The sequence below is a fragment of the Pogoniulus pusillus genome, chromosome 3, assembly GCF_015220805.1.
Source record: "Pogoniulus pusillus isolate bPogPus1 chromosome 3, bPogPus1.pri, whole genome shotgun sequence".
Lineage (NCBI taxonomy): Eukaryota > Metazoa > Chordata > Aves > Piciformes > Lybiidae > Pogoniulus > Pogoniulus pusillus.
The window spans coordinates 21,610,891-21,638,734 of record NC_087266.1 but is presented as its reverse complement, the minus strand read 5'-3'; the positions used below and the strand labels follow the sequence as shown (position 1 = coordinate 21,638,734).

The 27,844-nt window shown below is 41.6% G+C and overlaps 1 protein-coding gene across 3 annotated transcripts in view; it reads left to right on the top strand.

The window, feature by feature from the left end:
* MTMR6 (myotubularin related protein 6) overlaps positions 1-21,712 on the top strand; it is a 35,404-nt gene extending 13,692 nt beyond the window's left edge. For all 3 annotated transcript variants that reach the window (XM_064172085.1, XM_064172076.1, XM_064172095.1), the window contains 7 exons: positions 9,115-9,224; positions 10,286-10,411; positions 11,635-11,684; positions 13,086-13,286; positions 13,981-14,115; positions 14,195-14,321; positions 16,120-21,712. In XM_064172085.1, coding sequence (XP_064028155.1) covers positions 9,115-9,224; positions 10,286-10,411; positions 11,635-11,684; positions 13,086-13,286; positions 13,981-14,115; positions 14,195-14,321; positions 16,120-16,380 — 1,010 coding nt within the window. In that variant the 3' untranslated portion in view covers positions 16,381-21,712. The remainder of the gene's footprint in view (positions 1-9,114; positions 9,225-10,285; positions 10,412-11,634; positions 11,685-13,085; positions 13,287-13,980; positions 14,116-14,194; positions 14,322-16,119) is intronic.
* Positions 21,713-27,844: the final 6,132 nt, after the last annotated feature.

Here is a 27,844-nt window from a genome sequence, read left to right as displayed (position 1 = left end):
GTGAGAAACAAAATGGAGAAAAAGTCTTTCTTCTTCCCAAAGTTCTCAGCGTGACTGTGAGAGAAGTAGACACAATTGTTTTTCATTTCACTGCCCGTTATCTAGTTCTGTTACCAAAACATTCCAGCTTGCTTCAAACTAGCACAATCCACCCCTGTCTACTTCGCTCAGAGTATCGCTGAGAATTATCCAATCTAATCTAAACCAATATTTACACTAAAAATATATATACAAGTTCAGTTCACACTTCAATCAGATGTAGGTGATTCAAAAGCTCAGAACAGGGACTCCCAGGTGATATTGGGTTCGTGCTCATGTACTGTAGATTCTATTGTAGATTCTCTCAGTGTTGGGCGCCGATGTTACCTAGAATAGAAAACTCCTAACAACTTGAATTTAAACTCTCTCAGCTAAGGTTAGATTTCTCTGTGGAATACACTGGATTTCACCATTCTCCTGCATTACCCAGTATGTATGACCAGGACCTTCAGCAGAAACCACCCCTCGGACAGGTTTCCCTTCGCCCGAAGGAGAAAATACCCAAACAGTTTTCCCTAACAGATTCTTCTCACGTACAACAGGAACTTTATCACTGTCTACTGTTTGGACCAAATCTGATTGTGCAGGTCCTGCTCTGTTTACTGAACCTCTACTATTTACCAACCAGGTAGCTTGTGCTAAATGTTTGTCCCAGTTTTTTAGAGTTCCACCCCCCATAGCTTTTAGGGTGGTTTTCAGCAAACCATTGTAGCGTTCAATCTTCCCTGAAGCTGGTGCATAGTAGGGTATGTGATAGATCCACTCAATACCATGCTCTTTGGCCCAATTTTTCACAAGATTGTTCTTGAAATGAGTACCATTGTCTGACTCAATTCTCTCTGGAGTTCCATGTCTCCACAAGATCTGTCTCTCCAAACCAACAATGGTGTTACGTGCAGTAGCATGTGGAACTGGATAGGTTTCCAGCCATCCAGTGCTGGCTTCTACCATCGTTAGCACATACTGCTTACCAGAACGTGATCGAGGTAAAGTGATGTAGTCAATCTGCCAGGCTTCACCATACTTGTACTTTGACCATCTCTCACCATACCATAAGGGCTTAATTCGCTTAGCCTGCTTAATAGCAGCACAAATGTCACAGTCATAGATGACTTGGGTGATAGCGTCCATGGACAAGTCAATTGACCTATCACGAGCCCATCGGTATGTTCCATCTCTGCCTTGATGTCCAGATGAATCATGGGCCCACCGAGCTAAGAACAGCTCACCTCGGTGTTTCCAATCAAGGTCAATGTCAAGTTCAGAGTTGGTATCAACTTGAGCAATCTTAGCAGCTTGATCTGCCTTCTGGTTGTGTTGATGCTCCTCAGTGGCTCTGCTCTTAGGCATGTGTGCATCTACGTGTCGCACCTTCACTGGAGTTCTCTCCAGCCGTGCATCAATGTCCTGCCATAGATCAGCACACCAAATAGGCTTTCCTTTCCTCTGCCAACCATTCTTCTTCCAGTCCTTCAGCCAACCCCATAGAGCATTGGCTACCATCCACGAGTCGGTGTAGAGGTAAAGGATAGGCCAATTTTCACGTTCAGCCACATCAAGAGCAAGTTGAACAGCTTTTACCTCAGCGAACTGACTGGATTCTCCTTCTCCATCTTTCGTTTCGGTAACTCTCCTGGTTGGACTCCAAACCGCTGACTTCCATATTCGTTTGTTCCCAACAAGACGACAGGAACCATCTGTGAACAAAGCATAGTTCTTTTCCTGATCAGAGAGATCACCATAGGGAGGAGCTTCCTCAGCACGAGTTATTTTCTCCTCTGGAGATTTGGAACAGTCTGTGCCTTCCGGCCAGTTGGTGATCACCTCCACCAGACCAGGTCGGTCAAGATTACCCATTCGTGCTCGTTGGGTTATCAAAGCCATCCATTTAGACCAGGTTGCATCTGTGGCATGATGTGGTGATGAACCTTTGCCCTTGAACATCCAATTAAGAACTGGCAGTCTAGGAGCTAAAAGCAATTGTGACTCAGTTCCAATCACTTCAGAAGCTGCTTTCACTCCCTCATAGGCTGCTAGAATCTCTTTCTCTGTTGCAGTGTAATTTGTCTCTGAACCTCTGTAACAACGTCCCCAGAAACCAAGTGGACGACCACGTGTCTCATTTGGAGCTCTCTGCCAAAGACTCCAAGTTGGACCATTGTCACTGGCAGCTGTGTACAGAATGTTCTTAATGTCCGGACCAGATCTCACAGGTCCTAAGCCCACTGCATGGACTACTTCTCGTTTGATTTGATCAAAGGCTGCTTGCTGTTCAGGTCCCCACTCGAAATTGTTTCTCTTACGAGTCACATCGTGCAGAGGTTTGACAATCTGACTGAAACCAGGAATGTGTAGTCTCCAAAATCCCACCACACCAAGAAAAGAAAGTGTGTCCTTCTTACTGGTGGGAACTGCCATGGTAGAGACTTTGTTGATCACATCCTGAGGAATGTCACGGCGACCATCCTGCCACCGCACTCCTAGAAACTGAATTTCTCTGGCAGGTCCTTTGACCTTGTCTCTCTTAATGGCAAAACCTGCTTGCAACAGAATGTCAATGATTTTGTTACCTTTCTCGAAGACTTCCTCAGCAGTTTGGCCCCACACAATGATGTCGTCGATGTACTGGATGTGCTCTGGAGCTTTACCTTTCTCCAGTGCATTGTGGATGACTGAATGACAGATGGTTGAGCTGTGTTTCCACCCCTGAGGCAAACGATTGAACTGGTACTGGATTCCTCTCCAGGTGAATGCAAACTGAGGCCTGCACTCCTTTGCTATGGGAATAGAGAAGAAAGCATTAGCAATGTCTATGGTTGCATACCATTTAGCCTCCTTCGATTCCAGCTCGTACTGGAGTTCCAGCATGTCTGGCACAGCTGCACTCATGGGTGGCGTCACCTCGTTGAGGGCACGAAAGTCAACTGTGAGTCTCCAGTCGCCCGTAGGTTTACGCACAGGCCAGATGGGACTGTTGAAAGGTGAATGAGCTTTCTCGATGACAGCCTGACTCTCCAATTGACGAATCAGCTGATGAATGGGCAACAAAGAGTCACGGTTAGTTCTGTACTGCCTATGATGAACAGTTTGAGTTGCAATTGGCACTTCCAGGTCCTCTATGTCATGATGTCCCACAACTGCAGATTCATCAGAAAGTTCAGGTCTAACAGACAATTTCAATTTATCATCCTCAATCTCTACAGATGCTATTCCAAAAGCCCATTTATGACCCTTAGGATCTTTGAAACAACCTTGTCTCAAAAAGTCAATTCCCAAAATGCAAGGCGCATCAGGACCAGTTACAATAGTATGTGTCTTCCACTCTTTACCAGTTAAACTGATCTCAGCCTGTATCTTAGTTAACTCTTGAGATCCACCTGTGATTCCAAAGATAGAAATGGACTCTGTCCCTTTGCAATTAGATGGCAATAAAGTACACTGAGCACCTGTGTCAACTAAAGCCCTGTATTTCCGAACTCTTGAACTGCCAGGCCACCTAATGAATACATTCCAATAGATTCGGTTCTCTCCACTATCCCTTTCCTCCTCCTGGCTGGAGGCAGGGCACCCCTAATGCTGAACATGGCATGTAGGGTGTACACAGTGATTAGTGTTGTTGCGAGAGAAATTGCAACTGTTGGAACAATTGCAGTTGCTCTCAGGAGCTGAAGAAGTGACAGCTACTTTCCTGGCACTGCTGCCTCTGTTTCTGCCACTCTGCAGATCCCTGACCCTCTTTGAAAGAGCTGAAGTAGGTTTACCATCCCATTTGTTCATGTTCTCACCATATGTGTCACGCAGAAGTATCCACAGTGACGCACGTGATTGCTGCTGTCTGGGTGGAATTTGTCTCCTCCTAGGCTGGAATTGCCTTGCAGGAGGTGGGCATCTGTTCCTGATGGCAGAAACATTCACCCATTCAGATGATGCAGGAACGGTATCTTTTACCAGATTGGTAATGTTTTTGAGATCCTCCTTCAGTTCTTTCATGCTCTCCTTAATGCCATCTCTAATACCATCTTTAAGCTCTGTAGTCATAGTCTTTATGGCACAGATTATACCAGAATGTGACAAGCTGTCCTCAATCTGCCTGAGCTGATCAGTGAATTCACCAACAGTGAAAGATCTTCCATTATCACTCCTTGCTAGGAACTTGCTGGCCAAGATGTTAGCATAGGATGAAGGAGCAAGCTTAATCAGCTTCTTCATGAGACCTGTTCCCAAAGGAATATCGTCAGGCTCATGAGTACCATGATCTCCATAAAGCACTTCCTTCACAGCAAACTCCTTCAGAAGCTTAATTCCCTGCTCAACAGTGTTCCACTTCTTGGCAGCCCATGGCAAATCATCTCGGGAAGGATATCTCATAGCCACAGCCAACAAAAGGCGTGTCCACAAGCTAACCCTACCAAGAGGACTTGCTAGGTGTTTGTCCACTCCACTCTCCTTAGTGAGTGGTCCCAGCTGCTTGGCAGACTTGTCTCCTACCTGCAGAGCATTAGCACCAATGCCACGGCATCTCACTAGCCAGCTTAAGATTGGCTCACCTGATTCCCTTGTGTATTCCTTCCTAACTTCCCTGACCTCTCTGAGTGGATCCTTGGAACCCTGGATGTCATCTTCCTCCTCCTCTTCCTGTTGTTCTGGTGGTGCTGGGCCTAACACAATCTTCCTCATAGCATTCCTAAACTCATTGGAACCATCCTCTCTCCTGGCAGCTAACCTCACAGCACTCCTCTCACTTGAGTATTGTTGTCTCAGCACATCTACAAGGTCTCGCAGACTAACTGCCTCCTCTTCCTCCTCTTGCTGCTGATCACCAGAGGTCCCCTGTCTTACATCCTCCTGCGAATCACTCTTTGTCTTAGCTTTTGCCTTAGCAGGTGCCAGAAGGGCCTGAGCAGCAACAGACTTGGATGTGTCTGCTGGAGCATTTGAATCCTTAGGGGTCTGACCTGGAGCATTTGAATTATTGGAGGTCTGACTTGGAGCATTTGTATCCTTAGGGGTCTGACTTGGAGCTTGTGAGTTCAAATCTGCCTTGCTTTTAACAGGAGGATTTTGGTTCTGGTCTGCTGGCTGGGGGTTCGAATTGGCTGAGCTGGTGTCATTAGGATTTGGACTGACTGGGCTAGCGTTACCAGCACTAGTAGTATTATTAACATTAGTGGGATTGTTTGCCTGTCCTCCTGGGATGCCTGCCAACCCTGAGGTGTTATCATTTTTGCTAGGGACATTCTGATTTTGGGTACCTGTCTGTGCTCCTGAGGCTCCTGCTAAACTCTGCGGCTTGTTTTGGTTATCCTTATCATTGTTTACGTTATTGGCAGGAACACTGGCTGTGTTCCCAGAACCTACAGAGGAGGGTGGAGAGGCTGGCAAGGGGGAAGCCGATAACTGTGTTCCCTTGTTTTGCTGTGAAAGAGACTGCTTCTGAGACACAGAATTTTTCCTAGCTCTTACAGAAACTGGTTTTGAATTTTTCACCAATAATGCCAAAATTAATATGAATATTAAAATCATGAGGCAAATATTAAAAATTGTGAGAAGAAAAACAGTTTTACACGAGCATGTACCTATGCAAACAGTTGGAATTCCTGCCTTAGGCTGAATAACTCTCATTAGAGCCATATTTAAAGCAGAATTTCCATTGATTGTCACATTATTGACCAGAGCTCCTGTAATGTCCTTGGTAATATTCTCAGAGATATTAAAACCAGCATAACCAAGAATAAAATCACCCCAGCTCCAGAACATATCTGAAACCTTAGCTTTAGCCTTATTATAAGCCAGATCAATGAAATAAGCAACAATTTGAGCTTTTATCCAATTAAATGCCAAGTAAACAAAACCAGACCAGAGCAATGCACCAACCAAGTACAATAGCTGCTTGATTAGCTTCATCTTAATTCCCAGAGCTAATTTCCACTCAAATAACTAGCCCCACGTTGGGCGCCAATTAAAAAATGTGATGGTTTGGGGGTTACCCCGCCCCCCCACACTTTTGTATTTGCCCCAGCTAACTCAGATGGACCCTGGGAATATAGATGAAGCAATTTATTTACAGCTAGCAGAATTTACAAGCAGCTATTTACAATATATACAGTTATATACAATTATATACAGAAATATACAAAGGATAAACAATACAAAAGCACAACTCCCCTCCCAGAAACCTGAGTCCCCAGGAGGGGCTCTCAAACCACCCCAACACCTCCCCCCGGCCCTCTCAACCTTACCCCAGTTCTCAGGAAGAAAAGAGGTGCAGCCAAGAGGTTAGGGAGCAAGGTTAGTAGGAGCAGGGTTAATGAGATGTGACCAGGTCCAAGGCAAAAGCAAGAGTGAGAAACAAAATGGAGAAAAAGTCTTTCTTCTTCCCAAAGTTCTCAGCGTGACTGTGAGAGAAGTAGACACAATTGTTTTTCATTTCACTGCCCGTTATCTAGTTCTGTTACCAAAACATTCCAGCTTGCTTCAAACTAGCACAAGTTTTCTTCATTGTGGACGTAATCACTCTGCTTTCCTAATAGCAGATTGCCTGTCTGTACTATGCTGATATAGAATCTTTATATAGGCTAAGTTTGTGACTGTGGTATTAAATAAAAAGTCCAGCTTTTATATATCCAAAGGTACAGTATTATCTGTCAGAAAAGATTGAACTCTGGTAAGCAGAGAAGCTTTGCCTATGTCAACAAGAAATATTTAAGGAAAAGGCTCAATAGTGGTCTCCTGAATATATTTTGGTGCTGCAAATGTGTTAACTGAGGTTTTGGGTTGGTTTGGGTTCTTTTGTGGGTTACGTGGAGAGTGTGTATGGAGGCTGGAGTTGTTTGGCTTTGTTTTGTTTGGTTTATGTGTTTAAAAACACCCTCTGCACTCAACCAACTGTGCATCAGTTTGCAGGTTCTAATCACCTTTTGAACTGCTGCTTGAGACATTGCTAGTAGCATGTGTGGAACATCAAGGTTTTGGAGTTCACATGCATTTTTATGATCAAATCCATATAGCCAAAACTATCTTGAGTGATAGTGTGAAGTAGTTAAACATCTTAGTGGTACTGTAAAACATCTTTCACACTTTTAAAGTCCATAGAATACTGGATGTTATTCTCTTCAGCATGTGCCAATGCCTTTATTTCATCACTTGCATAGAAATGTCCCTGCTAACTCACAGAAATAACAAGTAATTCTTTGGATTCAACTTACATATTCTTATCTCTGCCTCAGTTTGTAAAAATGCAGAAATTGACCCAGAAGGGAGAAATGCCAGTGATGAAATGCAAGCTGAAAATTCTGACTGAAAGCTTATTTTTACAGCAGTATTTGGATGAAAACAAATGTAGGGCTGTATATCTAGCTGAAAAAAATCCTTTTTATCTAGCTAAAACTTTGTGCTTATGGTTATAAGCTACAGAATGTAGGGATGAGCAGCTGTGAATGGTGCCTCTAGACATTGTTTTCTCTGTCCAGTCTCTTCCCTGCAGATATTTTAATTTCCAGGTATGTGAACACTTTTTCTTTCCTTCTTCTCATAGAGTTGTGGACCTGTTTGTGTCCTGTTGTGTTTGAGCAGGTATATGGAACTACTGATGAAGGGAGAGCATAAAGTAGCTGAAAGACCAAGTAGTTCTTGGATTTTTTCCATGTGCTAGGCCTTGCAGAAGCAGAACTCTTACCTAATGATGCTGTCTCTTTAGAAGACCAGGAAAAATTAGTGTAGCTTTTGCTGCTGTTAATGACTAAACTTTAGTGCTTGTATCCAATCCAGGAGTTCTTGATGTTTAGTCACCTCATCGTGCTGTGGTTTGCTAGCTGTTTTTCTAGAAGACAAATATCTATGGGCTTTAGGATAGGTGCTGTGATACTTCTTTGGAACCCTGTCTTTGTTGTAGCTTTCAGCATCAACTGGCACTATGACTCTTCCTGAGTGATGAGGAGTATGCTAGAACTCATTGCTGGAAGCTGAGAAACATGTAGTGCAGATACAGGAAGGCTCTGCAAGGCAGTTCATAGCCTTTGTTACATTAAGGACCTTGACTCAACACGAAGCTGTCACAAAATTACTTAGTGAATTTTGTTCTCTACATTCCCTGCTGACTCACTGTTGCTCTCCTCACTTCCTCCCATACTCAAAGATAAGATTGCAACTGCTGTATGAATATCTCCACTGTTAGCTTTCAGCCTCAGAGCCTTTTTATTTTAATTTGGGGCCTACTATCTTGGTAGAAAGCAGGTTTCTGCTGTAGCAGAGGCAGGTAAATTTCTGTAGATGGCAACCTTGGGTATCCTCTCTTAGAATCACACACACAGGAAGCTGTGTCAACCAACGAATATCTCAGGTTTTTATTGCCAGAAGTTCATCATGTTTGGACAGTAATGTGGCTGTTTGAGTTTTTTGGCTACTTAAAATCATACAAGAACCAGGTTACCTGTTTCATTTGTAAATTAAGTGCCTGAGTGAGAAACATTCAATCTGCCTCTGTATCTCATGCTGTAACTCTGCACAGCTTTCCCTGCCTGCACAATTGGCATTGCTCTTACAAGATCCAAGTATGCTTGGGAAGAATGGTAGAGATCAGTCAGAATGTATGTAAATTATGGAGGTAGACAAAATCTTGATGTTTTTCACTTCACTGTGTTCTTATACTGCACTCACTTTATTCTCCTAAGCTGAGTTGAACAGTCCAACTACACTGAGCTGTGTATAATATCTGGATGCAGTTACTTCTTACTAGTAGTTGTCATTTTTAACTGTTTCTGGTAAGCTTTTGGCATTTACATTAGCCTACTTGGTAAGGCTCCCTACTGGGGGTAAACAGTGTGTTTTCTTTGAGATTTTTGTCAAAATACCCCACAAAGATCTTACTCTTTTCAGTCATAGTTGCTGTAGTTCTGGAGTTAAATTTGGATGGACAACACCTTGCAGGACCTCGCTATCAACCATTTCAGTGGTGTTTCCCTGAAAGTCTTCTAATCAGCTTACAGCATTAGGCATTAGAAACAATACCCAATTATTCTGTTGCAGGCTGTGGTAGCTGTGATCACATAAGGCTTTCTAACTCTTGATTTCTTTCAGTCAGTGGCACAAAAGGTTTATCTGTCAATGACTTTTTGTCTGGTTTGGAGAATTCTGGATGGTTGCGTCATATCAAAGCTGTGTTGGATGCTGCTGTCTTCCTAGTCAAGGTAACTTTTATGTTGTTTCTTTACTTGATGGCATATTGACTTGCTAGCAGGCAAAATTATGCTTAGTATTACATAATGTGTAAAATTCTGCAAGTGACCTTTTGAGAAGTAGATTCTTGGTACCCACCAATACTTCTGATGCACTGTTTTAAGTATTGCAGGTTTCTTTATGACTGGAGATGTTAAATAGCTCACCTTTTGTTTTGGATTTTTTCTAATGCTCTTTGGTCATCTTACTGGGAGATGAAGAGATTCTTATGCTGCACAGACCTTAGTTTGGAGATGGATAGAGCAAGCTATTTCTTGGTGTACCCTGAAAAACAGAACTCCTGGGACACTATTTGCAGAGAAGCCAAGTTGGCTATGATGAATTCATCTAGCAAGGAAACAGAACTTTTTAATGAAGAATTAAGAGGAGCAAGTGTCTTTTCCAGGCACTTACAAAACCATGAGCTTGACCAAAGGGCACTGGGTGAAAGGGAAAAAAAGGATCTTCATTTTACTAAGTAAAATAACAAGGAGTTAACTTTAGGTAAAATTGGATGGTTCCCCAGGGGATGACCCACAATCATTTGGACTAACAAGATTTGAGTTCTTAGCTGAAACTAATAAGCATTTCCTAATCCTTAATTTTTGTATAGTATAATGATGAAGTGAATAACTTTAATGGTGTGTACATGTTTGTTTACTTTTAAACTTGTTTGATCTGTAACGTATAGTCTGCTTCTTTTTTAGTATGTATTGTAAGAGGCTTTGATAAGTTCAGTTTTAAATGGAATAAAAAGATAGCTGGGAACTGCTGTGTATGTTTTGTTACTTCGTGCAAAAGTGGTAGTGGAATTTCTTGTCTTTATAAGGAAGGTCCTGTTTTTCCATGGAGGGAAATTCTAACTTTATGATAGTTATCAAATCTTTTCCTTATAGTAAATATGTCTCTGGGTAGGTAAAATAAAGTGGTACATGTTGTGAGCTTGGGATAAGCATAGTTTTTGCACTTATTTATGAATTTTTGGCTTCTGTCTAGAGTAGAATACTCACTGTGAAACAAATGTGTTTTGCAGGCAATAGCAGTTGAGAGTGCGAGCGTATTGGTGCATTGCTCAGATGGCTGGGATAGGACTTCTCAAGTTTGTTCTCTTGGAGCTCTCTTACTGGATTCCTATTACAGAACAATCAAAGGATTCATGGTAAGCTGGCTGCTGTATTGTTGAGTTGCTTCTTGGTAAATAAGGGATATGAAATGTTTGAGAGTGAAAGTGATTGATGTGAGCATGCTGAAGCTTGATTTCTGTAGGTAGAAATGTAAGATTTGCAGTGTACTCATAACTCTTTGTTTTAGATATACTTTGTTGCTGGGAAGAATAATTTCTTTAAAACTTAAAGAAACTGAAATACAAGTAGCTCATTGCTTTAGGTTCCATGCAGAAATGTTGTCTTACATCCAAAAAGGCCCTTACTTAAGATTCTGAAGTGCTTATGTGAGATAATAGGTGTACAAGATTATGGCAGCTCTGTGCTTGTAACACTTGTCTCAAAGTCAGCAGTAATAAAATCTGAAAATGACAACCTCCCTAGTGACACAGGCTTGAGGATACTTTAGCAATCTTAAGTTTCTTCATTTTTCTATAGAAATGAAGATTAATTTTGGTGCCACAATGCCAAATTTTGGAGTAGGAGCATTAACAATATTCTGTAGTGGCAGTTACAAAATACTATGAGAAGTCCTTAAAGACAGTACATAAAATTGCTTCCAATATTGGTTAGAATTCGCTACCACAAATGTTACAGGGAATAAAAGTGAAGTTAAAGAGGAATTGGGAGATTTGTGTCTTGTGAATAGTGAAAATAAATATATGCAATTTTTAGGCAAGTAACTTTTTATATTTCAGCCCTGACTGTCAATTAGATTTGTGGGAAAATTTCTGCATTGGGCTGGCAATTCTGTGTTCCTTTGTGTGCTTGATACTATGACTGAAATAATAAAATGAGCTAGTGTTGATACTAAAATCTGTTGCTAGAAGATATTACAATGAATCTATTGTGTGGGTTTATGTAAATTATGATAATAGGAATGCAATTCTACCATTTTTCCTGTACTTGGCAGTTTTTTTTGCAAGTTGCTTGATAACCTATTTGTGTAGTCATACTATGTTAGTATGCTTACAGCCAACAAGTCTTAATAACAGTCATCTGGTTATCAACTTAAACTTTTTTTACTTGTTCTAGAGATATGCTTTGAGAATCTCTTGTGAAAATCTTAAACCAAAAAAACAATAAAGAAAACAGAAAATGGCAAATAGCTGCTTCTACTGTGTTTTACTCATTTAAAATACAATATGTCAGTAACCTGTAGAGTTAATGCTGCAGATGTGAAGTTGAAAGTTCTGTGTGTTTGTTTTTTACCCTCTAGGTCCTGATAGAGAAAGACTGGATCTCTTTTGGACACAAGTTCTCTGACAGGTAGATCACTCTTCTGCTACAGTAAAATGTATACCATGAACTGAACTAAGCATTCTTAAGAAACAAAGTCAGCTTGTGGATGCTTTAACTACTACAGTGTTACTAGAAATCCTGTGATAAGTAAAGTCTTTTCAGTAGACAATGCACTTCACCTACTGCTGTTAATATGAATCAGTTATCTGGTAGCTATTTGAAATATAGACATAAATCTGTACTGCCAGGAGGAAAGGGACCTGATAGATAGTAGGCTGAAGATGAGGCAGCAGTGTGCCCAGGTGGCCAAGAGAGCTAATGGCATCCTGGCCTGCATCAGGAACAGTGTGGCCAGTAGGACAAGGGAGGTTATTCTTCCCCTGTACTCAGCACTGGTCAGGCCACACCTTGAGTACTGTGTCCTGTTCTGGGCTCCTCAATTCAAGAGAGATGTTGAGGTGCTGGAACGTGTCCAGAGAAGGGCGACAAAGCTGGTGAGGGGCCTGGAACAGAAACCCTATGAGGAGAGGCTGAGGGAGCTGGGGTTGTTTAGCCTGGAGAAGAGGTGGCTCAGGGGTGATCTTATTACTGTCTACAACTACCTGAAGGGACATTGTAGCCAGGTGGGGGTGGCCTCTTCTCCCAGGCAACCAGCAATAGAACAAGGGGACACAGTCTCAAGTTGTGCCGGGGTAGGTCTAGGCTGGATGTTAGGAGGAAGTTCTTGCCAGAGAGAGTGATTGGCATTGGAATGGGCTGCCCAGGGAGGTGGTGGAGTCACCGTCCCTGGAGGTCTTCAAGAAAAGACTGGATGAGGCACTTGGTGCCATGGTCTAGTTGCCTGGATAGGGCTGGGTGCTAGGTTGGCCTGGATGCTCTTGGAGGTCTCTTCCAACCTGGTTGATTCTATGATTCTATGAATAACTGCAGCTACATCTGTATTTATTCCTAGACAGTGTGCAATCAATGTAAAGCTATGTTTCAGCTATCTAGACACTGTAGAGCACTGAAGTTTTGAAATCTTTAAATATGTTTGCTATTGTTTAGTCTTAATGAAGTCATGCCTACCTTTAGAAGTCCTGTATATTGAGGTCTGCTTTTCCCATGAGCAGCTTTGCTACTATTTACGACTTATTAACTTGCTCTTAATCGGTATGCTGTGGAAGTATTAGGCACAAAGGAACTTAGGTGTCTTATGTTACTCTTCTGTACTGCATACAGATGTGTGATCATTTACAAATCAGAAGAACAGGTTCAATATAAACTTACTGCTATTCAAAAAGTGTCCTAGTTCTTAAATGAAGGTGCTTAATATCAAAAACAAAGGTAGTGTCAAATGAACATGCTCTCATTGAAAACTAGTGCAACTATGACTATTTTGATTTATAATTTAAATCAGTTTCAGTCTTTGGATGAAATCTCTTTCAGATGTTGTCAGTTGGATGGTGATCCAAAAGAGATCTCGCCAGTATTCACCCAGTTCTTAGAAACTGTGTGGAACCTGACTGAGCAGTTTCCACAAGCCTTTGAGTACAATGAAGCTTTCCTCCTTCAAATCCATGAACACGTCCACTCGTGCCAGTTTGGTAATTTCCTTGGAAACTGTCAAAAAGAGAGAGAAGAACTCAAGTAAGCAGATGTATTGTAATGGGCCTTTAGTTTGTTCTAGCAGACTCAGAAATCCTGTGAATCTTCTTTGGTTTAGGCTCTGAACAGAAATGGAGACAGGATTGGTAGTTCTGAAAGTGCTGAATTGCATCAGGGAACAGTAATGCTTCTTGTACTTTTGCACACTGAAGACAGTCTTTCTAGTTCTAGTAGGAAAACTCATGCTTGTTTTAAATAGGTAAAAAGATGCCTTGTCTTTCCCTGTTTGTTTGTTTTCCTAAAAACAAGTATGCTTAAGTTTGGAAGCATTGCTTTATTCTCTCCCACACTGTTTTTAAGCAACCTTAAAATTCTTGCTCAAAACTAGCTACTGTCAGTTAGAAGTATGAATAGCATGTCTCCTAAATGCTTTCAGGTGGGAAACTTCTGTGAAGTTCTCATCAGTTCATCTTTGTCTTGGACTATTTTTAAAAACCATTTATTACAACTATGCAAAACCTGCACAGCATAAGCAGTAGTACTTCTAAAACTCACAGTTCTGTCCAGCATTAGAATGTGCCAGGGAAAATTTGGTTTTGCTAAGTGCTTTTTATTGGAGACTTATAAGTATTTGTGGTTACTTTATTAAAAATTAAGATCAATTTACTATGAGTTGAACAGCTTCTATGTTTTGCTTGCTGTCGGTGCCTTGACCTTGATCTCTTCTTGCTTTAAGATTAAAAGAGAAGACATATTCCTTGTGGCCATTCCTTCTGGATGAACAAAAGAAGTATCAAAATCCCCTGTATAATCCAGACTTTTCTCCAGAACTAACTCTTTTGGAGCCTAATACAGTATCATTCAATTTTAAGTAAGTTCTAGTTACCTACAGTATCATTTCTTCAGTTTTGTCATTACCCTGCCTAGTTGAAACTGTCTGCTTCTTGCAGGTTTTGGAGAAATATGTACCATCAGTTTGATCGAAGTATGCATCCCAGGCAGTCTGTATTCAATCTCATTATGAACATGAGTGAACAAAATAAACAACTGGAGGAAGACATTAAGGAACTGGAAGCTGTAAGTATTGCAACCCTAATGACTTGTTCTTCAAAGTCATGTTTATAATCTGTAATAATCCTGCTGGCTTTCACATGGACGTCACTACTGTATGGCCTAGCACTTATTCTACGTGATGTTGACTTTCACTGTATGCTTCCGTGCTGAATGCCAGACCACACAGCCAATGTTTTGCTCTTCAGCACAATTTATTTACTGATGATTGGAATTATACAAAAATGCTGCTACTGTCAAAACATTGCTGAAGGTAGCGTTAAGGTAGGTGAAATTTACATGAAATTTACCTTGGGTAACAAGGTACTTGTCACAGCTACTGTTGTGTTGCTAAACCAAGGAAACTGAAAATGTTTTGTTTCCATTATAGCTACTAAAATGGAAGCAATAAGTATTGTCCTTCTTTTAACATTAGATGTAGGTGCATGCTATCATAAGTCACCATAATTAGGGGGCATACACATTGTGATGCTTATTTGAAGACATGGCTAAATCCAGATATCAGATTTCTATAGATGATTTCTAGGTGCTACAATAGGAAAGACTGAACAGAGTATCTGACTTCATTTTAGTGTGACTTAATCAGTGGCTTTTAATTTGTACCTCATTATAATTAATTAAGGTGCTGAAACTTCAGAATAGTACCTTCTAAGAAACACAGAAGTTTTCTCATTACCAGATTTACTTTATTGCTTGGCTAGAAATGGTACCATGGCTTCTATATGTTATGTTGGGATGGGGAGTACAGGTTTTCTAGGAGGAAAGATTTTTATTTGATGCTACTATAATGAATATAGATCACTTAAACCATTTCAAATCTTAATCGTATGTTTAAAAGGGTGTTTTATGTAACTGAAGCAGCAAGGTGAAAATTCAAGACGAAACAATGTGAAGAGTAATCAAGACATTAAAGTGTAGCCTCAGTTTTGCATTTTCTAGAGCTGTGCTCCAAGGTGTTAACCTCAGGTGTAAACCAGAGCCCAGATTTCTCACATGAGGGATGAAAAGATGTAGTTTGAAATCCTGATGTAGATTTTTCTACTGCTGTTTCCATCTTCAAAAAGTTGATGCCAAGAGACACCAGAGTCTTCTGGGCTTGATACCAGTTTTGGTAGAGCACAAGCATATGAACAAAAAATCAGTTAAAAAATCCAAGCAGAAAACCCAACACCCCAAATGAGCAAGAATCAAAACAAAACCAACTACAAACAAACTCACATCTTTAATCTAAATCTTGCCTCTTCTTTTGATCAGTATTCCTATCTTGCCTTCTAATTGACATCTTTTATGGTATTCTTGCATTTAGACAAACTGTATTGGCATTTTTCAAGTCTAAAAGAAAAAACTTTTTTGAGAAGGACGGTAAGGACTTAAATATGAAGCAGCTTTCTGTCTGTAAGAGACCTGTGATCTTGTCTAAATATCCTGCTTGCTGCTTGTACCAAGGTCTGTCTGCCTTTGCCTGTGTTCCAGAAAAGTATTCCCATCTTGGTAGCAACCAAATAGAGTGCAAGCCTGGAAGAATCTGTCCATCTCTATGGATATTGACAGGCAGCCTTTCTGTCTTCTGCTCAGACACAAATTTTAAGCATCGAGTGCTTTTACTATCTGTTTCTGTACACTGTGGAGAAAATTACCTTATCCAATGGCCTAACATTTGTTACATATCTAACCTAGAGAATGTAATAGTGTTCTGCAGACAATTGAATTGGCCACCAAAAGAAGTGGATTCATTTCCTTTGAAAGCAGGACATTACCCATAAAGCAGTCGTGCTCACTATTAATACTAATCTCTATATTTCAGAAAATAAAGCAGAGAAATGGGCAGCCAGACACAGTCCTTTTAAAGGAACATAAACAGCCTGCTCATCCGGCACCCATGCCACTGAAGAGCCCTCCGTGCTTCAAAAAGGAGCAGCCACTGATCCCTGTGAATGATGCTGTAAGAACTATAGAGGGCAGCAACACTGCAGACAATCGCTACAGTGAATTCGTAGAAGAGTTCTCGAAAGCTGAGCCTGCTGTTGTCAGCTTGGAGTATGGAGTCGCCAGGATGACCTGCTAATTAAAATCTGGCGCTGTGCTCCTCTTCTAGACTGATCGAATTAAGAGATGGATTATTTTGAGGAGGGGGTTCTTTGCTGCATGACCAAACCCATGATTTGTATCTCAGCAAGTTTTGTTAACATAGACTAGAATGGCATGCTGGCTGTCAAGTGTTTGCTGTTCTTTTAAGAACAAAGAAAGAAGAGTAGTTATGTTGTAAAAGAAATAGGGGCATTTGGTAAGTAGTGACTAAAATCAAGGAGGGGTATGTCATTAGACTCAAGGCAGTTTGCACTAAGTTGATTAAAACAGTGGTACCTTTACTTGGTATAGGAAAACACAGGTGGTCTTTCACAAGTTGATTTTATTTGGGTAAGAAAACTTGAAATTTCTATTTTAGGAACTGAAGCTACTTGTATATATCACATATGATATGAATATGTATACTCTTGTTTAATGTCACCCAGTACTAATCTTCAGTGTATTAAGTGCCATGGAAAAGTATGGTATGTTTCAAATCACAAAGAGTTGGCCTTAAATCTGTCAGATCAATGATATATTTGTCCTTTACTTAATTGCAGTCTACCTGGCTCTGTTTACATTGTATTTGCTTAAATTCTTATTTCCTTAAAACAGAACTGAACGTAAGGAATGAAGCATGCCTGAGCTGGCACAGCCTTTTGACAAATAACGATATGAATGTTAATTAACCACTGAAGACTGTTTTTCTCCAGTTCCTCAGTCATTTAAAATGTACTGGTAGATTGGTCTGATTTCTTTCTCTGTTAGCTCAGTAGATTGAGCATCACTGAAGCTACAAGTTGCATCTGACCTGAAACGTTTTGATTTCTGGCAAGATATTGAAGTGCAGAGCGGAATATGTCACGTAAGAAAACAAAACTTAGACAAAACCCAAGTTGTCGAGTTCATTCAGGTTGTGTGCTGTGTGTTGTGCAGTTGCTCATGTCACAAAAATGGAAGCAGAATTTTTGGAGGTGTGGTCTACTGATGCTGTTCCCAAGTACAAAAAAAGTCCTGTGTCCAAAACTTCTGAGAAACTGAGTGCCTCCTGAATCTTTCAGTAAGAGAAAATTACAGTTTTTAGTTAAATCCCCTGCTCACCTTTAAAAAGTTGTCCAACCTGTGCATATTTCAAGTAATTTCAGTAGAGTTGGAAGATTTTTATGTAACTGGAGAGAGCACAAACTTCTAGCAGGATGGAGTAGAGATATTTTGTCCTGTTGTGCGTTTTCTGAACAGACAACAGAACAGAGTAAAGGAATCCTGGTGTCCAGTTTTTCAAGAGAGGTATAAGTCCTAACTTTGAGTATTAAGATCCATAAGTGTGATGTTAGATTAATGCTACTGACCTTTTATCTCTAGATTTAATTCATTCTCATACTAATCCCTGACATCTGTTTTGTTAAGAACTACTGGTGCACCACACAACATGACATAATTGGCAGCATTTCCCTCTGCACCATATTGGATCCAAGACTCTTGTTAACAAGGCCAGGACAGGTCATGATCAAATTGTATTTGTGAAGCTGTCTGGGAGAAGTTAACTCTGACTCCTGTATTTGGGTAACAATTCACCCATTTCACTGTTTTATTTAAAAGCCTGTAAGTGTAAATAAAGGCTCATAAATATTTTTATTCCCAATGATAGGAACGTATTATCATCTTTAAAATATATTATCCAACCATTTAAACATGTTTAGCATTTCTCCACTACAAGTTTTGATAGTTCCACGTTTGCACAGTGGTGCCTTACAAGGTTGCAGCAAGAGAGGTTTCTGTGCCTTGCTGTTGTCTCCTGTTCTCCCTCACCTTCTGTACCAACTCAGTCCTGTGGTTTTCCTTTGGAAAAGCATTGTGTGTGTTACGCTTGTATCGCAGTAGTGACAAATTTATCACTGACAATATAGGTAAGTGTTACCAATTTGTATTTACTTGTTTTAATATTTAGATGCTCTGGTGTGCCATGTACACATCATATTTATTGTTTAATGTTTATAGACTCAAAATATTACATTAACCTTTTCTGCAAATATTGTTGTATGTTGTTTTTATTTTAATCATCTGAATACCACTGTATACAAGGCTTTTGAAGAGATCTGTTCCCTTTCAGTACTGTTAAAATTACTTTATTTCAGTCTTCAGGCTCTCTTTTTTGGCAGAGCTCACTCAGAGGAAAGGTTTGGGTGTCTTTTTATTTTAAATCAGGGTAGGCATGTTAGGTCAGCTTTAGAATGACATAAAACTATCTGCTCAAGTACAGAACCTGTTTCTTCATCAAAGAATAAAATGTTTCCAGATATGAAATAAACATTTCACTCCAGATAGAGTTTTATAAGGCTGTGTCATAAAGCAGCCTTAAAAAGTCCAGATAGCTCCGCCAACTCAACCCTCAGGGTCATCAGTGAGAAAAGTTCCTACAGAGAGGCAGCTGTCTCTTCTCATTTGCTGTCCAGGCTTAAGCCAAAACTACCTAAAGCACGTGGGACCTGTGGTGAAGTAAATAGATGGTAGCGAAGTGGGCTCCAACAGAAAGCTTGGCAGGGTGGCCAGGACACAACACAGTGGGGGTGTTCTGTGTCCTTCATGAAGGGTTTAAAAAACATAAGCAAATTGATTAAAAGACTGGTGGGAGCTTTCTGGGAGCAGAAAGAATTTTAATTCTTATTTCAGTGGATGAGCTTTTCTTCATCATGAACGTGCCTCTTTGGTAGAAGTTACTATATTGATAAGTGCCTGATACAGCTCAAAAGGAGCCTTTCTCTTTCAGGCTGTGGCATTATGCTGTAGTTGGTGCGCTCACCAGTTGCTTAGGAGTGTAATGGCCCAGATAGGATGATTCTGATCCCATTGGTTGTGAGATTTTGGCACCTGTCATCTTGATAAGGTCTTGGTAAAATCCTGCAGTTATGTTGTGTGCTGTTTGGTTTTAGTTTATTTTTTAATCTGCGTGCTACAAAAGAGAGATAATTCAGTTAATTAACCAAAATGATAGTCTTACCTGAGCAACTAAAACTGTAGCACAGGCAGTTTAAATATTTATTTCACTACTACTAACGGAATCTGGCTTATTTTTGGGAGGCTTGCTATTGTCACGATGTATTCTTCAGTGGAAGTTTAAATATCCAACTGTTCTGTTTTGTAGGATGACTGCCAAATCAACAGACTAAGAAATTAATTAAGCCACACTGAACTGAGCCTGTGCATTTTCCACATGTCCAATTACTAGTGACCTAAATCTAGGGCGAAAGCCCGAAGTCTGTAGAGTCCATTTAGAGAATTGGAACAGCAATCCTCCCATAAAACCACACACCCCTGTGTGGAGCAAATGCCCTACTACAGCGTTCTTTTAGAGGGAAAGCTATCATAAATCAAGCTGTGGCAGTTTGATGTGCATCTTTCTCACAATAAGCACACTGGAGAATGCCTTGCAGGGAAAGGTAATGTTTTTTTCCCCTCTAGCTGCTGTGTTCTTATGGCCTTTTGATAAAGCAACACATGAGCAAATCTCTGAGAAACTTGCTGCTCCTGATAAACTAAGCACATAACATTTGGGCTGGGGTAGTTGGGCTTAACTAACATCCTTTTAAGGAAGTGGCATAAATAATATCGAGAAAGTCAATGTCAAAATAACAGAGGGCACACAGAGCATCTGTTCTTCGGAGTCCTGCCCTGCTTTTGAGCAAGTGTGGCTAGCATGAGGGCCTCGCATAAGCATGAGGATTGCTTTCTAGTTAAAGATAATCTGATTTCAAACCAGATCATCCCCTTGCAGTGGTAATTTATAGTTCTTTAGGTCAGAACCCAAAGGTTGTTCTTAAAATGCTTGTTTAGTTGTTAGTAGCTCTAAACCTGTAGCTGATCATAGACTTTAGTATACTGGTCGTAAAACCTGTATTAACCTTTAGGATTAGATCTTTAGGTTAGGCTGAAGTCTGCTTTATCTTGCTTTCACCATTTAGGCAACACTTTTCTCCAAGTGTTGCTTACTGTTGTGCTTGCTATCTGTCAGATGTAACAGACTTCTTAATGCTTCGGGTGCTTCAAGAACCTGGAAGTACTACACTTTTCTTCTGCTATTCCAAAGGCTCAGATTAATGAACAGTATGGATGATCTTATGTTTGATTTAGCTAGCTTGACCTGCCTACTTGTTAAATAGCACTGTACATCGGCACGGCATCATAATTCAGTTGTGCAACTTCTGTATGCACAATAGACTTAAGGAAAAAGGATGTAGCTGGGACCCTTGTCACAGCACGTAGCAAGGTACAGGACTCTGCTGGGATGTGACTCATAAAACAGAACCAGTAGAGCTGTTCTGATGTCCAGCAGCAGCTCAGAGACTTGAGGTGGAAGGTCAGAGGCATGCTGCTTCTGAGATCAGTTTCTGTATCTCAGAGAACTCAGTGACCTGGTCTGTAAAACACTTGCAGCTGAGCAGTTCTGCATGGGCATCAAGCAAGAGAAAAAAGACATGGAACTGTGATTCTTAACCTACTGGTTTAAAGTAATAAATGTCCTGGTGGTGACTGTCCTGGGGTGCAATATTTTGTTTATTCTTGTTTATAGTTTCACTCTTGAGGTCAGTTGTATACTGTTTAAGTAGCATTATAGTTTATGACACATGCTATGAAAGTATTTCCCACCTTAATGACAAGATTAGCATGTATGTATCTTGTGCTTTGTATCTCTGTGTATATTTCTGCCGAGTGATTTTCATGTGGTTAGGCAGCGTTGGTGAAGTCCCATGCTGCCCCATAAAGGCATTCCTTATTACCTAGCATTACAGATTGGTTTCCTCGCTCTGTCTTACTGTTGCTCTTCAGTCTTACAGTTTATCTTTACAGCTGTCAGTTGGCAATATCCCTTGATAAAACATCTTCCCACCAAAAGAAAATGGGTTGGTTGTTTTTCTGTCTCTCAGGGATTTTTACCCCTGAACTACTGAACTTGACACATATTTTAACACTACTGCTTATTCTCCCTTTCAGGTCTTCTGAGTGCCTGTTGACTTCACAGTCAGTTTACTTACACAATTTAACTAGACGTGGCTAGTAAAAACAAAATGATTGTTATAATTGTTATTCAAATGGATGTGGCAATGGGAGAGGGAACTGTTTTCATTGTAATGTATCTGGAAAGACTGGCTGTTTCACTAGTGTTTATGGCTCTGTGATGCTGTCTGCAAAAGTCATTTTTCTGTGTGCTGGGATCATGCTTGCTGTATATTCCTGATGAAACTTTAGCAAATGGAATTTTGTAATAAGTATTTTATTTGTATGTGTTTTGAAAATTCATAATGCTTGAAATAAATCTAACTTGGCATTGCGCAGTCCATTTCTAACAGCAGTGTGTGATCATTAGACATAGGGTAGCATTTTCATTTTAGAGGTGAATTAGTGATGCAGGCTTGTGCTAGTTTGAAGCAAGCTAGAATGTTTTGGTGAAAAGAACTAGATAATAGGCAGTGAAAAGGCAAACATGGTTGTGTCTCTTCTCTCACAGTCTTGCTGAGAGTTCTGGGAAGAAGAAGTAAACAATAGATAACATTCTCCATTTTGTCTTTCACTCTACTTTGAGCTTCAGATCAAGCCACATCTCCTTAACCTCACTGGCACTAACCTTCCTTCTTATCCTCTTAGCTGCACCTTTATTCCTTTCTCAGGATTTGGGGTAAGGTTGAGAGGGCAGGGGAAGGTGCAGGGGTGGTTTGAGAGCCCCTCCTGGGGACTCAGGTTTCTGGGAAGGGAGTTGTGGTTCTGTATTACTTTTCCTTGTATATTTCTATATATAACTGTATATACTGTAAATATCTGCTTGTATATTGTGCTAGCTGTAAATAAATAGCTTAATTTATATTTCCTGGAGGCCTTCTGAGTTAGCTGGGGCAATTCCAAAAGTGTGGGGGGGCGGGTAAGAGCCCAAACCATCACAAGACTATAGAGTATGGAAGTGGTGTGGCCCTACTTAATAGTTTCTTCAACACTCCTGTAACACTGAGAGTCATTAGGCACTGGAATGGGCTGCCTGGGGGGGTGGTGGAGTCGTCGTCCCTGGGGCAGTTCAAGGCAAAGTTGGATGTGGCACTTGGTGCCATGGTCTAACCTTGGGCACTGTGGTAAAGGGTTGGACTTGATGATCTGTGAGGTCTCTTCCAACCTTGGTGATACTGTGATACTTTCAGATATGGGAGACTGGCTCAGCTTCGTGTTGTTGACTCTGGACTGTTGGTCCATTCATTGCAAATGCTGTTCTGTGCTTAATGTTTAAGAGGAGAGCTCTGTGTTAACTTTACCAGTTCTCCATACTTGGTAATCCAGGTTAGCATTTTTCAACAGCTCCAACAAATCTGGTTGGGAAATTGGAATCGTTTTCTGAAAACACCAGCTTCTCTTCTTGGTGATTTTTCCATTAACTCCTGTTATGGAGGGGTTTTAGTCTGTGTTTGGGGTGAGATATGAGGCCAATTTGAAAGTGTTTAAAATAATTTAATAATACATACAAAGAGAATTCCCCCCCCCCCCCAAACTTATGTGCAGCTAACCCACACAAATTCCTTGTACACGGTTAGTGAAGCTATTTTACAGAATTCCTCTTTACAGCTGAATTAAGCAATTTGGTAGAGGTTTGGAAAGGTTCTGGTCAGAGAGTCCTGTGGCATAAAGTGCGACTGGTAAAGTCAATGAAATTCCTTAGCAACTTGGATCGAGAGAGTTCAAATACTCACTAATTGGAAGTCTCAGTACCTGTGGTCCCAAAATCTATGTAGTGAAATCATAGAATCATAGAATCATATCATAGAATCAACCAGGTTGGAAGAGACCTCCAAGATCATGCAGTCCAACCTATCACCCAGCCCTAGCCAGTCAGCTACACCATGGCACTAAGTGCCTCATCCAGGCTTTGCTTGAACACCTCCAGGGACGGTGCCTCCACCACCTCCATGGGCAGCTCATTCCAATGCAAATCACTCTCTCTGTGAAGAACTTCCTCCTAACATCCAGCCTAAATCCACACAGTTGATTCTCATGGAGCTAATAGTTCAATCCGAATTTTGGGGCGCGCTGTCTGAGAAGATTCCACGGGCACGATGGAGCTGATGCGGTGAGCTGGAGTGGCGGCCTGCCGGGAAGGCCGCCTTCGATCACCCACTGGATCGATGTGGCCCCACGTTGGGCACCAAATAAAAATGTGATGGTTTGGGTGTTCCCCGCCCCCCCACACCTTAGAAATCACCCAGACTAGTCTCAGCTGGCTCTGGGAATATAAATGAAGCTATTTATTTACAGCTAGCACAATATACAAGCAGAAATTTACAGTATATACAGTTATAGACAGAAATATACAAGGTAAAAGTAATACAGAAACACAACTCCCCACCCAGAAACCTGAGTCCCCAGGAGGGGCTCTCCACCACCCCTGCACCCTCTGCCCCTCTCAACCTTACCCCAGTCCTAAGGGAGAATAGAGGTTCAGCCAAGAGGTTAAGAAGCAAGGTTAGTGGCAGTGAGGTTAGGGAGATGCAGCTCAGTCAGAAGCTCAAGGCACAGTGCCAGACAAAATGGTGAGAGTGTTATCTAATGTTTTCCTTTCTTCTTCAGCAAGACTCTGAGGGCAGTAGACATCGCCATTGTTTTCCTTTCACAGCCTATGATCTAATTCTTCTCACCAAAACATTCTAGCTAGCTTCAAACCAGCACAATGGTGCAGAGCATGGTGGGACAAAGAGTCAGGTATAGCGAATAAAGGGAGTGGCCCCGGGCTGGGAGAGGTGAGCAGAGGAGGTGGCAAGAGCACCTTGTTTACCTGGATCACCCTATTTATCAGATGTGGGCTGAGATTGATGGTCCTTTGGCCACAATACTGTCCAATAAGCATCTGGCAGCAGGCCAAAACACACCAAATAAGGAAGGGTCCCTAAGTCTAGTATCCCCAAATATGGGAAGAGCATAGGTGGGCCACACGCTAAGTGCGTGGGCTTATGCAACCTGTTTACATGCAGGTTACACAGCCTGGGCAGGCCACACTCTGTGGCACCAGGGCTTATTGTGCTCCTTTGTCCGTTTCATGTGTTTACCTCTGGCTTGGGCAGGAAAACACATTTAGGTGGGAAAACATGTCCAGGCAAGCCTATTGGGGCCTATGTGGCCCTCCTCTACAACTCCTAAGAATAGTTGTATTTAATTCTTAGTTCTGAGTCTTCTTAAGACTATAGACCTGTAAAGATAGCATTTTTTTTGTCATGGTAACGAAGAACTCCCTAACTACTACCTGCTACACAGTGTGCAAACTTCTTCCAGCAGTGTTTTGTTCATATTTACTTCACCCACATCCAGCTCCAGCTTGATCTGCACTGAGAATATGGTTTCTGATCGTAATACTTAGGGATTCCTTAACTGGTGTACTGGAATATTGAACTGTGTGATGTGTTCACAGAATCACAGAACTTGGAAGGGACCTCCAGAGGTTGAGTCCAACGACCCTGCCGAGGCAGGATCACCTAGGGTAGTTCACACAGGAGCACAGCCAGGTGGGTTTTGAAAGTCTCCAGAGAAGGAGACTCCACAACCTCTCTGGGCAGCCTGTTCCAGTGCTCTGACACCCTCCCTGTAAAGCAGTTTCTCCTCACGTTGAGGTGAAGCCTTCTGTGTTCCAGTTTGTAGCTGTTGCTCCTTGTCTTATTGCTGCTGACCATTGAAAGGAGGTTGGCCCCATCCACTTGACACCCACCCCTCAGATATTTATAGACATTGATCAAATCTCTGCTCAGTCTTCTCCAGACTAAGTAGTCCCAGGTTTCTCGGTCTCTCTGTGTAGGGGAGATGCTCAAGTTCCCCGGTCATTCTTGTGGCTCTCTGCTGGATTTTCTCCATCAGATTCCTGCCTCTCTTGAACTGGGGAGCCCAAAACTGGACACAGTATTCCAGGTATGGTCTCCCTAGGGCAGAGTAGAGGGGGTAGAAGAACCTCCCTAGACCTGCTGGCCACACTTTTCCCGATGCACCCCAGGATGCCATTGGCTCTCTTGGCCACAAGGGGGCGCGTTGCTAGCCCGTGCAGAACTTGCTGGCCACCAGCACTCCGAGGTCTGTCTCCACGGAGCTGCTTTCCAGCAGGGCAGCCCCAACCTGTACTGGTGCCTGCTTTTATTCCTCCCCAGATGGAGGATCCTGCACTTGTCCTTACTGAACTTCACCCAGCCTGGCTGGATCTCATTAGGTGGCAGCACAGCCTGATGGGCTGTTCACTATGCATTCCCCATGCCTCCCCCCTCCCCTCCCCTGTTTTGTATCATCAAGCAAACTTGCTGAGGGTACACTCAATGCCCTCATCCAGATCGCTGATAAAGATATTGATGTTGAGATCTTTAATACAGAGTGGGACTGTCCTGCTGTAGGTCCATGTAACTTTAAGGTCTCTCTTCCGTTTGCTGGATGTTTTTTATCAAGTGGCTGCCTTCGAACAGGCAGACTGTATGCTGAAATATACTGTGGCAGACTCTGGGTAGTACAGCTAGGAGGAAATGTCAAAACTGCTGCTAGGTCATAGCAGTATGTTTTAACCATGTGTCACAACAATCATAGCATCTGTCAACTGGGTCCTGTATCCAGCAGCAGTTGGTGCTAGATGAAGTGTGTAAGGACGTTCATCCACATGCACTTCTGGTGCATAGATGCTACTGGATGTAGTAAAAGCACAGAGTTTTATATGTGCATACATAAGTGGAGGGAGAATCTAATTTTAACTTGAGCTTTTAGTATAGCCTAGAGGTTGGTTAGTTTAGTTTACTGATTTTGCCCAGGGAGCGTTTGTTGCCTTCCTTCTTTATAACAAGAACCTGCCTTAGTTTTGGCTTTACGTGGAGTTTGCATGGCTAAACAGAAAAGGGAGCGTGTGAGAATTAACTGGCTGCTGTGCAAAATGCTTGAAGACAATCAAGTGGGACATAAAAACTGCATAAAGTAAAAAATGGAGATGGAGATGCTGTTCTTGACCTTTATGGTGGCTATGCTTGGCTGCAGGAAAGAAAAGCATATATTACAGTGACTTGAGGGCTTCAGTGCTGACTGAGCTAGTTTCAGAATTTGATGCAAGACTGAGAGATCCTAAAAATGTTGCTGTCTGCCTTGTGTTTGCTTCCACCTCCTGAAGATGCCTTGGGTAAAACACTAAAGGTGGCTGTTTTCTTGCAAGATTGTGGGTTGGCAATGGACAGGGCTGTTCCCTGAATATTTACAATTGTGGATGTTCAGAAGTGTTCCTCAGGCATGATAGTTGCTGCTCTGCCTAGGTCTCTCTGTGAAAGCACAAGACTAATGCAGCCTGTGAGAACGCTTTGGTGGGGGAAATGCTGTCAGTGATTGCATCCTTCATTTTCTAGTCCCATGTCAATCTTTTGGTAAGCTTGGTTCTAGTAATATGCTGGTGGAAAAAAGTATTGGTAAATCAAATGTTTACTTTTTGAACCATTTGCTGCACTCTATATGTGCACTGCCTTTAGGCTTGAGGTGAGGAGAAAGTTCTTCACTGAGAGAGTCATTGGACACTGGAATGGGCTGCCCGGGGAGGTGGTGGAGTCGCCGTCCCTGGAGCTGTTCAAGGCAAGGTTGGACGTGGCACTTGGTGCCATGGTCTAGCCTTGAGCTCTGTGGTAAAGGGTTGGACTTGATGATCTGTGAGGTCTCTTCCAACCTTGGTGATACTGTGATACATGCAAGTGTTCAAGATGTTAGAAAACCGTGATAAGATAATGACTTTGATTACTTTTTTTCCCCTCTTGCATGTGATAAGGACAGCACGTGGGCTATTATGTAATTTATTTGAATGGGTTTTAAATGCTCATTGTGGGTGCAGGGAAATTCAAAAGAGACTACTGACAGCTGGTTATGGTGTATATAGAAAAAGAATGATTGGGGGAAGAAAAAGAATGACTGTTTATGCATATGTTCAGTATATATTTAAGGGATTTGTTTTGTAAGTCTACTTCACAAGTGATTGAAATTCCAGTGTGAATGCAGCTAGGCTAAGAGGTGTCTGGTTAGTAGTATCTCAAAAAAGAAGCATAAGCACTCCAAGAGTCTGGTGCTTTATCAGGACAAAGCTTTATGATTAGTTCAGTAGTTCTCTTTAGCAATTTAGAGTGAGTTGACTTTGGCTGGTGAATGCATTTTGGGGTAGGACAACGTAAAGAGGGCATGGAACACAACCGTGTGTGACCATCACCATGAATGTTGTGAAATATGGCAGAATCACAACACCTTAGAGGCTGGAAGGGACTTCCAGAGGTCATCAAGACCAATTCCCCTGCTAAGCAGAATCACCTAGGGTAGTTTGCACAGGAATACATCCAGGAGGCTTTTGAAAGTCTCCAGAAAAGGTACAGAGAAGAGCACCAATGGTTTGGTAGCTGTAAAATGAATGAAGCTGAACTGTGCTTTATTTTCTTTCTTGCTGCTTATATCCC